Source organism: Propithecus coquereli, unplaced genomic scaffold (assembly GCF_000956105.1).
Source record: "Propithecus coquereli isolate 6110/MARCELLA unplaced genomic scaffold, Pcoq_1.0 Scaffold63, whole genome shotgun sequence".
NCBI lineage: Eukaryota > Metazoa > Chordata > Mammalia > Primates > Indriidae > Propithecus > Propithecus coquereli.
Window position 1 is genome coordinate 7,332,857 of NW_012152285.1, and position 18,151 is coordinate 7,351,007.

The 18,151-nt window shown below is 40.0% G+C and overlaps 1 protein-coding gene across 2 annotated transcripts in view; it reads right to left on the minus strand.

Moving 5' to 3' along the window:
• The window catches only part of CPEB3 (cytoplasmic polyadenylation element binding protein 3), a 190,155-nt gene that overhangs the window by 11,840 nt on the left and 160,164 nt on the right, over positions 1 to 18,151 (minus strand). For both annotated transcript variants that reach the window (XM_012659719.1, XM_012659718.1), the window contains one exon: positions 10,962 to 11,143. In XM_012659719.1, the coding sequence (XP_012515173.1) occupies positions 10,962 to 11,143 (182 nt within the window). The remainder of the gene's footprint in view (positions 1 to 10,961; positions 11,144 to 18,151) is intronic.

Sequence of the window (18,151 nt, forward strand, 5' to 3'; positions counted from 1 at the left end):
AAAAGATAAAGAATTATAAATATTAACCACAACTTCAATGCCACACCCCCACCATGGATTTGCAGCTGCTATTTCCTTGCCCTACTCCACACTCTCTGAAGATAGAAAAAATATGGAGGGTGGGACACACCTGGAAAAAAGGGACTGAGAAAAAGAAAAACAACTGCTTATTAACCTTCTGAATTTGAGCATGAAAGAAGGAGAGACATTGAAAACACTGTTTGCTCCACTGAGTTCCCGATAACATTATTTCCAAGAGAGATGGTGCATTTTTCCATGACAAAAAAAAACTGTGAAAAATTACATATTGTCTCTTTCTTGGATCTTCACAATGAAGATTAGTATATAAAAGATTCTAATACGTCCTAGAATAAAGCAGTCTTTCTTTAATCAAGCATTTCCAAACTCATTTGACTCATTAAAATATTTTATTAAATACACTAGATATTAAAATCCTAAGAGGCTCATGTTGTATGGAGAACACTTTAGGAAATGTAGAAGAACTAATTCTAGGGACAGATTCCTGGGTAGGGCAGACCTGCTTACTGAGAGCTCTTCCTCCTGTTTAAAAAACTCAAATAACCAACCAACTTTATTCCTATCTTGCCTGTAATATTTAACTTTCTTTATCATCTAGAATTCCAATTAGATTGTTTTTAATAAGCATCTTTCAGAAGAGCTCAAATATCAGTTATCTACAGTTTTGCATAAATCAATGTTATCAGTGCTATTGTATATTGACAGAGTGCTTTACAGTTTTCAAAAGCACTATCATTTACCCACACACACCACACAGACACATACACATTCTTCCTTCAAGCTATATAGCAAGCAGAAGTGGTACAATCAAGACTAAAACCCGATTGGCTGATTCTAGTCTAGTATCCTTTCTACTAGTAAAAGGGTTTCTATGGGCTGAATTGGGAGACTATAATCAATTGTCAACAGCATGATGCATTTAAAGTTATAAATAGCTGACTTAAATTTCTAAGAGACAACATGACCAAGTCGTGCTGAACAATAGAAGGGTGGGGGGGTGTCAGCACAATAGAAGGGTGGGGGGAGTGCTTCAGATTTTTGTAAACAAATTAATGATATAAATCAAATCATATGTTTTTGCTTGGTTAAGGGAGATTCAACTGTTTGTACCCTTTACAATTTTGCTGATAACCACACAGAGTAGACAAAAGAATAGAAAACTAGTCATGTAAAAAGATCTCTCATTTTTCATAATCACAGTTTTCACTACAAAAATCTTTCATAGGTAAGTGAACTAGACTTCAGTAACAAAGAAAACTGGATTTAGCAAAGCTTTCATATCTTAAGTGTTCATTTGGCATCACTTCTAAAAATATTATTAAAACAGAAAGAATTAGTACATGTACCGTTTTTTGCCCTTATTGTGTTTAAATATTTTAAACTCTTCCAGTTTTGTACAGAAATACTGTTCAAAGGAATACAAGCAAAATTTAAGCCTAACCTATATTCCATTTCAGGTCCAAAATCTTTCCATTATCAGAGAAAAGATACTGGTAAAACCACCTCTTTCTAGACTAAACAGAATCAAACCTTCAATATTTTAAATGGAAAATGTACCCAAGTTTTACATCTATAAAAGGAACTTAAAAGTCTCTACACATTTGTGTCTTGACTAACATCCAACCAGTATGTATACTGGTAGATTGGCACCTATGTTACATTTTTTTTTAATGTCAACCTCAACTATTTCATTTTCCTTATATTAAGGATTCTTAGTGAAACTGAGAATTTACTTTTTTTTTTTTTGAGACAGAGTCTCACTCTGTTGCCCTGGCTAGAGTGCCGTGGCATCAGCCTGGCTCACAGCAACCTCAAACTCCCGGGCTCAAGCAATCCTTCTGCCTCAGCCTCCCGAGTAGCTGGGACTACAGGCATGCGCCATCATGCCTGGCTAATTTTTTTATATATATATATTTTTAGTTGTCCAGATTATTTCTTTCTATTTTTTAGTAGAGACGAGGTCTCGCTCTTGCTCAGGCTGGTCTTGAACTCCTGACCTTGAGCAATCCCCCCGCCTCGGCCTCCCAGAGTGCTAGGATTACAGGCATGAGCCACTGCGCCCAGCCGAGAATTTACTTTAAAAGGAAAAAAAAAAAAAAACCCCAACAATTAGCCTTGGATATATGATTAGGTAATAGCACAATTTAAATAGGCCAGGTTCAGCAATAATAAAAATCAACATCCATGTAGCCTAATACCTTCCCAAAGCATTTCTTCATCTGTCATTGTTTATCTGTACAATAAACTAGGAGGTAGGCTGGTGTTCTTACTACCACAGGACGTGAAATCAAGCCTCTAAAAGGTTAAGTAGCTTGCCCAAGGTCACACCATGATTGGGGAAAGATCTAGGAATAGACCCAGATCTCCCAATTTGTAAGCCAATATTCCTTTTTACTATAACAATGGTTCTCTGGCAGGTGGCGCATGAGGGTGGGTGTGGGGTATATCCCCTCCCCTCTTATATAATAATGGGCACATCCGTAAGTGTCCCACCCTATTAGAGTTCTGGGGAGCCCCTGTTGCCCACAAGAGTGTATCATTGCCTCTTGTATGCTGAGGCAGAAGAAACGCTGAGAACTGTGTGCTGAATATGTCATACAACCTTGACATTGTCAACACAGGAACAAATTACCAATTGGCCAAAAACTAGTGAACATGAGCCATAAAATATGCATAATGTAACCTTAATTGATTCCTTGGAAGTAAAAATTGAGGTGTGAACTGCACCTGTGTCATTTATAAAAATAATGTTTCATAACAAGGGTCACTACCATGCTAAAAATGCCAAACATTTTCACTACATGTTATAATCCAGTGAAGTTGCATTGGCTCCCATTGACTTGAAAAAGGTTTTATATGAAGACTTAACATGAAAATGAACAGCAAAACAACTGCAAAAAGCACAGAAAAATTTCAAACTAATTTTGTTAACATTCAGAATGACTTAGACATATTAGAAAATCCTGACAAACTACAGATGTGCCCTGTTTCATGCAATATATGTTCCTGAAAAGTTACTTGAAATACTGAAACATATATAAAATTCAATAAGGGAACTATAATCTCACAGGTTCCTAATCTAGGTCAATGGAAAAAGGAGTTCATGGAAGAGTTCACGGAAGAAGAAGGAAAAAGTGGGTTTAAAGAAACCTTAGTCCTTGGATGAGCAGCAAAGCTCGGGAAGGGAGTCCAGTGAACAGAGACAACTCTGCCCTTAGTTGACAGGCATCTTGAGAAAGTCTCCAAACCTCTCCTAGATTCTCCCTTGTTGCAAAACAAAGGGGGTTGGATCAGGTCACGCCTAAGGTTAAATCCAACTTTTGTATGCTATAAAAGTGCCAAAGAACACTTTTTGATATTCTAAATAGCCAAACCTAAATTTATTATTCAACTGCGTTAAGTAGAAAAGGAAAGCTGTGCAAAGCGCCCTCTGGTGGACAGTTGGATATGCCAAAGGATGGTATAGAAAGGCTTCTCATCTGGGTCACCTCTCAAACAATCAGCATTCATTCAATAACTCACTCATTCATCATTCAGAAATAATTAATTAATGTGTGTCCACTATGTGTCAGGTATTAAGTATATAGTAGCTAAACACTGACAGACACAGTTATTGTCTTCATGGATTATACAGTTTAACAGAGTAGATGGACATTAAACAAAGCATGATTTCAGTACAGTGGCATTTAATGCCACAAAGGAATGGTAGATGTGTATTATGACACAATCTACGGGGGAGGTGTAAGCTCCAATGAAGAAAGGATTCCTAAAAACATCACGATTAAGCTGAGACCTGAAGGAACAGTAGGTATCAGCCAGGCAACAGTATGATGATCCTGAGAAATAGAGAAAAAAGGCCACCTGTAGCTGGCTCAACATAGGGAAGGGAGAAGGTAGTGCCAAAGCAGAAGTACACAGTACATGAAGAGTCATTCAGGCAATTTTAAAGACTTTGACCTTTATCCTAAGGGCAGTAGAACATAATCAAAAGGTTTAAAAGAGGGGAAAGACATGATTCAATTTATGATTATAAAAAGATCACTCTGGTTGCTATGTAAAAAATGAATTGGAAATGGAATAAAGTTGAATTGGGGGCTGGGTGTGGTGGCTCACACCTGTAATCCTAGCACTCTGGGAGGCCGAGGCGGGAGGATCGCTTGAACTGAGGAGTTCAAGACCAGCCTGAGCAAAAGCAACACATCGTCTCTACAAAAAATAGAAAAATTAGCCAGGCATGGTGGCGTGTGCCTGTAGTCCCAGCTACTCCGGAGGCTGAGGCAGGAGAATCATCCAAGTCCAGGAGTTTGAGGTTGCAGTGAGCTATGATAATGCCACTGCACTCTAGCTGGGGTGACCGAGAGAGACTCTGTCTCAAAAAGAAAAAAAAAAAAATGTTGGATTGGAGAGACCAAAGAAGCTACTCTAGATGTCCAGTATCCTTGAGAGCCATCCATGGTTGCTTCCAGTCCTTGCTCTCTCATATACTATCCTAATTTATTTTACACATTATTGAGTGCCTGCTGTATGCCAAGCAGTCCCATTCAGATCCCTGGGTAGCAGCAGCAAAGTTAAGATCATGACATCTCTATGAGGAACTACCAGTAGAAGCCCCCTTCACCTCTCTTAGTCCTCCTGTGGCTAGACATGCCACAGCAGAAAGTTGCTGATGTGCAGACTTACCAACCTGCTCCAACAAAGGAGACCCTAATCACCGTTGTAGCAGGGTTCAGAAGTTTGCCCCAACAGCTTGGGCTACTTTGTTCTTGTGACTTTGAAGAGTACAAGTTAAATAAGTAGGATCCTCTCTCTAAAATGAGCTGAGTGATTACAGAAGGATAAATGCAGTGTGTCTCTCACTGCTACCCCACTGTTGTTATTGTGCAATTGATCCTCTTATTGCAGACTTGAAGGCTATGCATTAAAATACCTCTATAATGAGGGGAGGGGAAAGGAAAAAGAAAAAAAAAAAAAGAACAAAAATACCTCTATATTCTAAAATTGTGGTGATGGCTGCATGATTACATAAATATAATTGTACATTTTAACAAGGTGAATTGTATGATATGTGAATACCATAAGACAGCTCAATAAAGATGTTACAAACAAAACACCTTTTCCTTAAAGATATTATGGATGAGAGAAATGATAGCAGAGATAAAAGTGCCAAATCCTTGGGATCAACTGTTCCCATAAATGTTACATATTGACATATTTTATATTCACAGGAAGTCAAAAAGTCTCTAAGATGGTAAGAAGAAATCAAATCTATAAAGGCTATAATTCCTCCATAAACCACTCCACCTAAAAGCTTAGCCAAGAGCAGCAATAAAAATAAACATAAACCCTCAAAAGAGATGTCATTTTTGAAAAAACTTGGTTGGATACAAAAGAGGTAAAGAAATATACCAGTCCATTTCTTCTTCTTGTACCTCCCAACAATGTACACGGGGAAGGTGCCATGTCCGAACACATACCTCATACGGTCCTAGGACTTCCACACTTAAAGAACTGTCTGACCTGATGGCCAGGTATTGCTGCTCTGCGGGTGGCCCCCTTCACTCTCCTTAAGGGATAAGGGATGCAAACAGGAAGCAAGTGGCCCTTAAAATGCCATGTATAGTTTAAAAAATTCACTGATTCCCCTGAATTTACATTTGTAATAATGCAGACAGTGAAGAAGCCTCCTTCAAGTAGAAAGGTAATGATGCTATTTTAAAAAGTCAAAGAATTGGTTAAAGGCAACTCTAGGTTCACATCAGAAGGAAGGAGATTAAAGCTACCACCAAAGATTGAAGTTCCAGGCTGGGCATGGTGGTGTACGCCTGTAGTCCCAGCTCCTTGGGAGGCTGAGGCAGGAGAATCACTTGAAGTTGCTGTGTATGAGGTTGCTGTGAGCTAGGCTGACACCACGGCACTCACTCTAGCCCAGGCAACAGAGTGAGATGCTGTCCCAAAAAAAAAAAAAAAAAAGATTGAAGTTCCCTATAGGATGCCATAGCACTTACAATCATGACATAATAATCAAAGATTGTTGATGTAGGAAAGTAAATAAATGCCTCAAAAAATCTTTTTTAAAGTGCTGGTCTGAGTGCAGTGGTGTTTACAATTAATTGATCACAACCAGTTATAGATTTCTTTGTTCCTTCTCTACTTGCACTGCCTCACTTGATTAACTTAAATTTTTTTTTTTTTTTTGAGACAGAGTCTCACTCTGTTGCCCTGGCTAGAGTGCCATGGCATCAGCCTAGCTCATAGCAACCTCAAACTCCTGGGCTCAAGCAATCCTCCTGCCTCAGCCTCCCGGGTAGCTGGGACTACAGGCATGCGCCACCATGCCCGGCTAGTTTTTTCTGTATATTTTTAGCTGTCCAGTTAATTTCTTTCTATTTTTCGTAGAGACAGGGTCTCGCTCTTGCTCAGGCTGGTTTCGAACTCCTGAGCTCAAACAATCCGCCCACCTCGGCCTCCCAGAGTGCTAGGATTACAGGCGAGCCACCGCGCCCAGCCTAAAAAATTTTTTAAAAATAAAAAGAAGGAAGGAGAGAAAGACTGTAGCACCTTGGAATTTTCAATAGCAAGGAAAAGGGATTGTGGGTTCAGGTGGACATGTGCTCCTGACTTTTAGCACAGCAAGTTTCAGAACCTTTGCTATGAGATTATTGCTAAGCACCTGGAGGAAAGAAGGTATGACTAATGATAGAAATTCTCTGTAGACAAGCATGAACAGACAGTCATTTTTTCCAAAGGAAAAAAGGGCATAACCTAAGGAAATACTAATGTGCTTACATATAACAGGAGCTCTCTGGAAAGCTCAAATTTAAGCTTTGGGAGAAAGATGAATAAAAATAAAACTATGAGTGAACCTAAAAATGCATCTATGAAGGGTGTAGTTAATAGAGGCTCAAAATACAAGAGGCAAAATAATAAGATATTGCTGGCTATATTCAAAGCGAGAAGAAAACAAGAAGGGGACAGAGAAACAGTTTGAAGGAAAGAAGTGTAATGTTCACAGATGAATGGTGAAAAAGGAGCTCAGGTGAAGATGGAAGCTGGCTTCCATCTCCCATAATACAGTAAAAAATGGTCTCCATACTGGTTAGGGCAAAAAAAGAACATGAAGATGGAGACGGGCCCTGAGGGGAAAAAGGGTGGGAAGAGACTCTACCACTTGACATGATTTCCAATGCTCCCGCTCAGATGACTCTCACCCCAGGGCACTGAGGGAACTGATGGATCCTTTTTAATACCACGTGGAAGGAGGAAGCATTCTTGTGCCCACAGTCCCACCACACAGGTGTACAGTGTGTTACATTGTACATACTGCTTTCTTGTATAGTATCTCTGCTGGGCTTCTCAACAAGCTTAAGGGATATGAAGGTTATTACTATTGCCTTCATTGTACACTGAAGCTAAGAATTTAAGTGACCTGCCCAGGGTCATATGACCCCATGGGGAATAGGACCAGATCTAGACCCAGTTCATCCAACTCTGGGCCAGTGCACCTTTCACTAATCAGCATACCTTTTTGCTACATCTTTAGCAGAGCAATTCGAACTATATAATATTAACAACATCAATATTAAGTGCATGGTCACTTACAGAGGTGACTAAAAAAATATATACATATTGTGCATTTGTAGCAAGATGAATACTGTTAACCAGAAAGTGCTAGCTTAAATATCTGTCCAACTGCCATAGAGCTTTTCAGTCCTCAAATCTCATTTAATCTTCAGACCATCCTCAGGAAGGAGTTACAGATGAGGACCTGAGGCTCCCAGCATTACATAACTTGCCTGGGGTCACCAGTGACTGGTGTAACAAAGGTTTACATGTATTGGAATCTGTTCTAGCTCTAAACTCCATGCTCTTTCCAATAGCTGCTGCTACCCTAAATGTTTATTGAGGTCTACCTCTACGATATGGAAGGTATGGTTAACCCAAATATAGAAAACAGAAAAGAGTCCATGACTTTCCTGAGAGGTTTGATGTTCCAAACACATTTTCATAGCATGGCCTACAATCATGTTAACAAATGCAAAGCCATTTCTCTCTTTTATTACCTAGTTTTAAATCTTATGGGAAGAAATACTGAGGGGGCCTGAACCTAGCAGTAGGGATAGGCAACAAAAGAAACAGTATCTGAATATACTGTGATTCTTAAAGGGCCTCAAAGACAATTATAATCACTGGGGCAAGTGTACCTCCCTCTATTAAGGAACAGGCTAGGGGGTTGTAGGATGAGGGCAAAGGAAGGGTAGAATCATGGGGAAATGGAGCCCTCCTCCAGGTTCTCTTTTATCATCTCCAGGATCTACCTGATGTACAGTAACTAGTTATGGCTTCAGAGAGGAACAAAGAAAGCTATTTCCATACAGATGAGAACCTAAGGCTCTTCAGGTTAAGTTTATTGCCTGAGCTCACCAGTGATGGGTGCAATAGCAGTCTCAATGTAATGGAATCTGGTATACCAGACTCCCATATACAGGAACAAGCAAGTCTACCAGCAACAGCAGCAGTAGGTAAAAGAACCCTCCAAGTAGCACCATGTGTTAATTCAACAAAGGTTTATCAAGCATCTATGACTGAATCAAGTGATGGGTAAGTACTGGGGATTAGGCAGAGAATCAGAGACACTACACACCTCTCTTCGTGGAGTCTGTAGTCTTTTAGAAAGATTACTGCTATCAAAAGGCAAGTTATGGGTACTTGAAAACCAGCAATGGAGGTGAATCTTCATTACCTCTTTGAGTCTCCATTAATTTAAAGAGTGTTTCAAAATTCAAAAAAAAATTATTTTATTCATTTTAATTGAAAATACAAAGAAACCACTACCACTTACTCTTAAGGAGTCCAGTGATATAGCAGACAGAATATTTATTCTAAGCACTGGCTTTTGTAATTTGATCAGATACATGTCTTAGTGAGAATATAATCTTCTCAGATACGAAAAATCCATCACCAATTGAAATTTTCATCTCCTAAGAAACTTGTCTGCTACACAAAATTAGTCAAAATTGACTGTAGAGAGTATAGGTGAAATTTCACAATAGAATATATTTACTACTTTATTAATTCCAGTTCAGTGTATGCCCCAAGAACATCCTTTAAGGGAGGCATTAATAGCCACTATACAATTGCACAGGCAGTTGTTCAAGATATGATGCTATTTTCCTCCTTGTTCTTTTCATGTATATTAGGATAGGTCCCAGATTAGCTCCTACCACCTTCCATTTCCCCAAGCTTCCAAACAGTGGCAGAGCTGGGACTTGAGGGATTTAAACCCATGTCTATCTACAAAACCAACTAAGCACACCAGCTCCCTACAACTCCACCTCATGCACTCTATTTTTTGGTCTTTTTTTTTTTTTTTTTTTTTTTGTGAGACAGAGTCTTGCTCTTTGTTGCCCGGGCTAGAGTGCAGTGGCATCATCATAGCTCACAGCAACCTCAAACTCCTGGGCTCAAGCGATCCTCCTGCCTCAGCCTCCCGAGTAGCTGAGACTACAGGCACGCGCCACCGTGCCTGGCTAATTTTTTCTATTTTTAGCTGTTTGGCTAATTTCTTTCTATTTTTAATAGAGATGGGGTCTCGCTCTTGCTCAGGCTGGTTTCGAACTTCTGAGCTCAAGCAATCCTCCTGCCTCGGCCTCCCAGAGTGTTAGGATTACAGGCGTGAGCCACTGCGCCTGGCCACTCTCTTTATTTTTATTTATTTGTTTTGACAGGGTTCTGCTCTGTTGCCTGGGCTAGAGGGCAGTGGTATCATTATAGCTCACTGCAACCTCAAACTCCTGACTCACATGATCTTCCCATCTCAGCCTCCTGAGCAGCTAGGACTATAGGCATGCACCACCACACCTGGCTAATTTATTTTTTGTAGAGATGAGGTCTCGATACATTGCTCAGTCTGGTCTCAAACTCATGGCCTCAAGTGATCCTTCCACCTCGACCTCCCAAAGCGCTAGGATTACAGGTGTGAGCCACCACACCTGGCCTCATGCCCTCGCTTTAGATCAGTGGTAGCACATTCAATGCCTCTAGAGGCCAGGCAGGTAACACCAATGAAAAAAGTGACATGAAATACATATGCATATATGGCATGAACAGAACTAGAGGGAGTTGAAGTAGAGACTGAAGCAGCTATGTGGGACCAATGATTGCAACCATGTGTGATCTCACAATTTTAAAAGAAACCAGTTCAGGCTGGGCACAGTGGCTCATGCCTATAATCCTAGCACTCTGGGAGGCCGAGGTGGGAGGATTGCTTGAGCTCAGGAGTTCCAGACCAGCCTGAGCAAGAGCAAGACTCCGTCTCTACTATAAATAGAAAGAAATTAGCCAAACAACTAAAAATAGAAAAAATTAGCCAGGCACAGTGGCGAGTGCCTGTAGTCCCAGCTACCCGGGAGGCTGAGGCAGGAGGATCGCCGAAGCCCAGGAGTTTGAGGTTGCTGTGGGCTAGGCTGATGCCACGGCACTCTAGCCCGGGCAACAGAGTGAGACTCTGTCTCAAAAAAAAAGAAACCAGTTCAACAGTTTTTGTATACTCCTAAACATTTAAATGTTAATCCAAGTTTGTTTGTTTTAAGAGCACTATATAGGTCAAGCAGGTCACCAGCTCTCAACCTCTGTTAATGCACTGTTAGCATCATCTTTTAAACAGCACTAGCTTGGTACGCTAAATTCTGCAGGGTTATTTTCATAAGTGTAACATCACTCTGGGGATGGGTGAGGCAGAAGATTCATTAACACCTTAAATACCAAGGGTGTTCTCTTTTTCAGGCAGCCTAGATGGACTCAAGGACCAATGCCATGCAAGGTTGAGCTGCTCCCTTATGATCACAAGGTGCTTTTCTTCCCAGGGACCCAAAAACAAACTTCATTTCTCTTGCATAGCAATTCCACCCTAAGTAGTTGCTTACCCGTTTGTCAATGTCATTATGCTGGAGTTGCACAAAGCGAGCACTGATGGCTGCAATGTAACTCTGCTGATTGGAGAATGCCACACGGCCAGCACCTTTGGGATACTTCAGCTCTGGGTCTGTATCAATGCCAGCATAGCAGACACCACCATACAAACGGTCCATGATCATTGCCAATTCAACTGCAAGAAAATAAACACAGATATATATAAATATTTGGGAGGTACTCTTGCCCAGGAGAAGGAAGAATTATTTAGAGATCATGCAGTATAATTAAGAAAAGGAAAAACCATGTTAAATATTATGAAGAATGTCCAAACCAGTCTTACAATTCAAGTAAGGGAGCTCCTCGTAGGATGTTTTAAAATAAAATGAAAAAAATATTTAACAATTTACAAACATACACACAAGAATTTATATAACTTTAGCAACAATATACAAGGAATGATCTATTAGTAATCCTCCTATACCAACTGCTTAGTCCAGTGGAATGGGTCCTGGGTAGGCAAAGCATTTCATGATGTCCTAACAAGTTAATAAGAAAGAGTCCTATTTACTGACCTCTAAGACTGAAAGCAATTACTAATGTCACACTACTGTATTAGGACTAAGCTATAGAAAGTTTAACTCCTTGTTTTAACTAGAGACAGTTTGTTTATAGCCTTAAAGTAAATCTCTACAATTAAAAAAAAAATTACAGATTTTAAAGAGTATATTCTATCCTGAGAAATCTCCACACTAACTTCTCCCATTGAATTCTAAATAATAATACTAGTAGTGATAATAGCAGCAATGAACATTTACTGAGCACTTACAATGTGCCACGAAGCACTAAGCTGCTACACATGCAGTAAAACATACCCATACCTTGCCACCAGACCCAGGGGTCTGGTCTGTACTTCTTGCCGCATTTCTTCTAAATATGCCTTTATATTGGTATATTTACAAAACAACTGTAGAGAAGGCATTTGGAAATTGGACCATTCCAAAGGTCTAATATTCTAAAATTTATCCCCGCCTTAAAGGTACCATGGAGAGACATGTAGCACTTACCTGCATCCCAGACTGCCTGAAGATAATTGTTTACTTGATATTGGACAGCATCTCCTCCAGGTATGACCATTTCTTTCAGGCCACTTACATAGTATAGGTCCAAAAGACTCAGCTCTACCCCAGGAGAGCAACCCAAGAACCTGTGTCTTTCAAACATCTACATAGGATATTTGGAAAGGAGAACACGGGGTAGATAGATGATGACCTGGGCTACAGCCAATGTGAAAAGACCATTACACAGTAGAGTGCCACAGGAATCAGTATCTGAGGAAAGGAAAAGCAGCACAACCTGGTGGGGTAGGGGAAGAATTTTGCAGCAGATACAAGGGCCCAACGGCTGAAAAGACATAAAGCTACTTCAAGTATTACTAGTTCCTGTAATGTGAAACGCTGAAGCAGTAAGAAACTGTGTCAGCATGTCAGAAAGGCTATCTTTCTGCTACTTCAAAATGTCTTTCCATACCAGACTGACTAATATTGGTGACAGTTTTCTAAGTGCCTATTTTTAATAGGAAGAATGACCTGCAAATAACAGGTAATTCTCAAAAGGTGAGAAAATAAGATAGCAATAACTAAGCCCATGAGTGAGTGCTACTAAATATAGAGCAGCAGAAAGCCATTATGGTCAGAATTACTGAGTCATATCAGCCAAGGGAGCACTGTCTATTACAGCCAAGTAGATTGACTGCAGTCTTGGGGCAGGATCCAGGACCACATTCGTTCGAACAATGCAACAAAAATCATGCACATACCCTGAATATCAGAGCTCAGTGGTCCCTTACACTTCATGCCAACAACCTTAGATGGCTTGAGGATCTCCTCACATGGCTAATGTTACTATAGTAACAGAGACCAAAAAACTGAAGGTAGAATTAATTGTTAATTGCAGTTATTAAAGAATTTCCCTTCTTGGTCAAATGGGCTTAGTTAGTAAATTAAGCAACCTCAGGACCCTGTAAATTAAATACTAATTTTCCAAAGACTAGGCTTCCTCTAATGGAGGAAGAGAGGGAATATATTCTAAGCCTGGTGAGTGGCCAGGAAAAGAATGCTGGCAAGGGACTCAATGGCACTTGTCTTCCACCACAGGAAGAACTCAATGAAGCATCTGATTTAGAAAGAAGGCACATGAGCTGTAAGATTGAAGCTCCAGCTAAGGAGGGGAGTAGTCATAACCACAGGTTCTTCTATACCATAGTGGTCTATAAAGGAATCTTCAGGATCCTTTGATGCCAGAGAAGGCACCTTCCATAAGCACAAGCATTCTATTTTTTGTGAATTTATCTGTTGGAAAATCACCTTCATGTGCCAAAGATTAGATCATGACTGATGTTGCTGGCAGTTAAATTAAGCACTTTCAACAGGAAGCAGAAACCCTCACTCACTGATGTTTTATGAAAAATAATTATAAATAAATCATTTCCATTTATGAACTTATATACAGTCATTTTCTTGACCACCAAAAAGTCTGCAGATATTTAAGCCAAGTAAGCCTCACTCAAGTGAAGGACAATTTGTTGAGAAGCTAGACTTAAGGAAGAATTTTTGGGGAAGAGAATGTGAAAATTTCCTGTCTCTCTACCCTAATCTGTATTTTAACTACAGAAAGTCCACTACTATGATCACCCTTGAAGAGAAGTAAATAATAAACAACTGCTGTTTGTATTTGGTTTTTTACTCAACCAGTAAGTCTTCACTCAGCATACTTCCTGCAGGCCGAACTCATACTAGGCTCAAACACCAGAGGGATGTCATTTAAGTGCTAAAATGTTTCTAATTGAGAAAAGTAACCACTTTCTTCAATAATTTTAGTGCTATAAAACAGCATTAAAAATAACTAATTCACACACTTCTGCAGATGTAACTAAAAGAAACACCAGGGCAAGTCTTCTTTGAGTTCTATGAATTTTCAATCCGAAATTTTTCTTTTTTTATCTAGAAGATAAATTTATCCAGAGATGTCAGAACATAAAACTCCTTTTAGAGACTAGGTTTTAAAAGATTCTTTAGAATGAATATCATCAGTTAATACAGGAAAAGTCCCATATAAATTTCCTTCCTGTGATGGAGGAAACTGGAGATGAGAAGAGGGGCTACCATTTTGACTATGTGAAAGGAGGAGAGAAAAACAGAAGTAAAGCAGTAAAGGTCTGGCAAGAGTCAACTAAAAACTTCATGGATTCACCTATATCATCTATATCTATATAGATACAGATATCTATATATCATCTATATCTTGATCTCATGAAATCTGAGATCAATTTATCAAGGATGTATCTTATCCAGAGAATGTAGTAAAACCACTTACTAAGCTACGACAGTGGAATCCTTATTCTAAACCATACTCTGCAGAGGGCAGAGACAGAGTAGCTCCCAGGAGCATGTTCTTAACATGTAACCTGAGGAAGATGAGGGTATCAAAGCAGGGCATACAGGTGAAGGAGTCTGGAATTCACACAAGGTGACAGCAGGCTTGGAGTCTATGAGGAAGTCAGGACTCTTCAAATCACTTTTTATTTTTTCCTTCCCATCCAGACAGTATTCACAGGGTCTATGTGGTTACCACAGGAGTAGGAAGTCTGGCAGCTATATCCAAGGGCATACTGTAGTACTTTGGACAAGATGTTCTGTGCTCCTAAGACAACTCAAGTCGTCTCACGAACTTCCATGGTGGCAGCAACGCTACTATGAATCTAATCCACATACTGGCTCTTGTGATGAGCCTCACTGTGCCATAGACTGGAAAGGGAAACAAGAATACTGCAGCTATGTGGAGCATGTAACATCCCCCAAAATTCCTCTGGATTGTGGTGATTAAGCCTCTGAAGTTGAATCTAAACCCCAATTATGGTTCCTTGGATTTGCTCCTGATTCTTCACAGAGATCTCAAAGGGTCTTCAGTTTACCAGAGAGGAAACCATGATGACTCCACCACCCTGTTTCACCCGAGGGTCCTCTTCCTATCATTTAATTACATTTCAAAGCCAGCCCTAAGGCAATGTCCAAGTCTGGGCTACTCTGAGAGCCAAATGGGGTGAAGCAGGAATGAGGATTCCTGAAGGAAATATCAACACATTCACCTTTACAGATTCTTAACTGGGAATCTAGAATCCACATTTCTTCTCTTTAGAAAGAAGGACAAAATAGACAGGAAAGAGGCATAGAGCACCTCAGGATGACAAAGGGATCTGGACTTCTGAAAAAAAGGAAGATTAAGCTTGATGGTGGACTTTCTAGGTTTACCATAATTGCCAAGTTGGTTGACAAGGACAGTTTACACATTTCGAGTGGAGAAAATGTGCACAAAAGCTTCTGCTCTGCATCAGATGTTGGGAAGTTAAGAATATTTTCAAATAGATGGTATGAACAACCAACTAAATCAGACAGAGTGCTTAATTTGATTAAATAGGATTGGTACCAAGTTGACTGTTACTACTGTTACTAAGACAACATCTCAGATCTCAGCTTGATAAAGCATCTTCCTTTTACGCAAAGAGCCCCAAACTTGAAGTTTGGAGATCTAAGCACAAATCTTGGCTTTTTTATTTATTGTGGCCTTAGACCAATTACTTCTGCTTCCTTATCTCTAAAATGCAAAGTCTACCTCTTACAATCTCACAGAGTAATCATGAGAATTGAACATACGTGAGAGCTCTGAGCACACTGCTGTGGATAGAGTGGTACTCCCATGTCTAGTTTTGTCCAGTGGTTGTTTTTTCCCCTACTCATAAATCTTTGTTTAGCATTAAGTTGGCCTGGTTTCTGCCCTATAAGCACCAATTCATCCCACTCCTAGTTTGGCATTATGCTAAGGTCACTCAATCTGCCACTGATATGGCAAAGTTTGAAGTTTGACATCAGCTGTGGGTAAGGGTTTGCTTTTTGGGGGTAGGGAGAACACAAACACACGCTAATATTAGAAAATCCTTAGTCCTAAAGGCAATGTAGTTAATCAAGTCAGTATGCCAAATCTGTAGTTTATCTGAGACAACTCATACTGAACTTATAGGACTTAGTGAAACAGCTTCTACTGCTAAAAAACTTGATATAGGATTTCTGTCTGCTACTATTTCATAGGACAAAAAAAGGATACAGTCACAATACTTCTATTTCCTAAGTCACAAATCAGGATGTGGTTCCTAATACATGTGAACTTCCCAAACGTTTACACAGAATGTTTGAAATAAATGATCTTATAAAGATTCAGGACATATGTTCTCTAGATGTATGGCATATATCACTGAATATTTACCTTAAAAGTTTTTACCCCCCCGCCCTCCCCCCTGCCCCCAAAAGCCATCTTCATAATCAGAGCAGGTAGGGGAAGGCAGAGAAGGAAATTTTAGGCTCTATCACAGAATATTAGTAGGGGAGAAAAAGAAAGAATTATCAGAGTAATAGTTAGGAAAGACAGGAGCCCCACAGGTGAGTGAGCAAAATGGTAGGCTTCAGGGACTTAGATGAGCAACTCCTCAAGATTGGTCTGTTCTGCAGGGCCTGCTCTGATAAACTGCTGGAAGGAAGTCATGAGACACAAGAACAGCTCACACGCCTCTAATCAAAGAGACAGACTGAGGGTTTTTCAACCCTGATCAAGGTTGGGAGTGGAGGATCCCAAAGCTTGGTCATTGAGGTAGTCCTCAAATCCAAAGCTTAAGCCAAGAAATTAGGGTCAGAGAAATACTCATTGTTAATAAACTGGGGGAGAGTACAGATACTTCATTCTCCACTTTTTTCTGGTGGTCTCATAACCCCCAAGCCTGGCATTTATTTCCTGTCAGAGTGAAGAGATGTGCATTCTAGAGAGGTCCTAATGCCATAGGGATATACAACAGGGCTATTCCTGTATGGAGATTTGGAAAGACATGTTGCTTATATTACGTGAATGTACAGTGGTAACATGTTGTTCTTCCAAGGAGGTAGCAGGTGGGAAGAACCAAACAAACTCCATTTCCCTGAACTGACTCTCCAAAGAATATGCTAGCTTTCAGCCACATGGTGGCATGGTAAGTCTACCTATAGCCTTTCCTAGCATGGATGTAGGGTGAAATGGGGGGCGGGGGAGTAGAAAAGACCTGAAAAACACCGGGAGACTTCAGGCAAGCCATCCTTGGCTTGCAGTTGTCACTGAGGCGAGTTATGGAAGGAAGGGACAAGAGATAGTAGGAATGTGTATTATTTGACCTAGAGACACCCACAATCAGGTGATGAGTAAACTCATCTAAATTTTGCCTTAATATTTTCCCATTTTCAGGTTTATTTTTCTAGGACTGTGGCCTTTTTCAACATGAAGTTTTAAAAGGAAAGCTTGTCAAAGGGCCAGAAGGGAACAACCTGAACTCAATCAAGACAATAGTTCTTTAGAGGTGTTACTTTATTTCTGTTTAGAGGGATAAAGACTGTATTTAGTGTAACTGTTAGTGATAATGGTCCCTGTCTTACAATGAGGAAATATCAAAGATAAAAAACCTCACAAGATTCCTCTCAAAGGAATAACTCTTGAGTGATAACATTTTAGTCACTGTGACATGGTAAAGGATAATTTTTGGCCCAGGATAAGGTAAAAAGCCACTTGGAACCTAAAATTTCACGTATTGATTAGAGCCACCCATATCTAGTCCAGGATCACTCTGTAATAGTGCTTAAAATAGTTTTAAGACCTTCCAGGAGACTGTAACTATAATACCTCCTATAAATAATCTTTTTTAAAAATGCCCTCAAGTATTTTAAAATCAAATCTGAGAATCATGTTATAGAATATAATTTAGCCTCCAATTAATTCTGAGTTAGCATTTTTTTTTTTTTTGAGATGGGGTCTTGCTCTATTGCCCAGGCTAGAGTGCAGTGGTGTCATCATAGCTCACTGCAACCTCAAACTCCTGGGCTTAAGTGATTCTGCTATCTCAGCCTCCCAAGTAGCTAGGACTACAGGCATGTGCCACCACACCCGACTAATTTTTCTATTTTTTTGTAGAGACAGGGTCTCACCATGTTGTTCACGTTGTTCTCAAACTCCTGGCCTCTAGCAATTCTCCTGCCTCAGCCTCCCAAAGTGCTGGGATTACAGGTGTGAGCTACTACACTGGGCCTCTAAGTTAACATTCTATGAACACATTTCTTGTTTCCTTCTCTTCTAA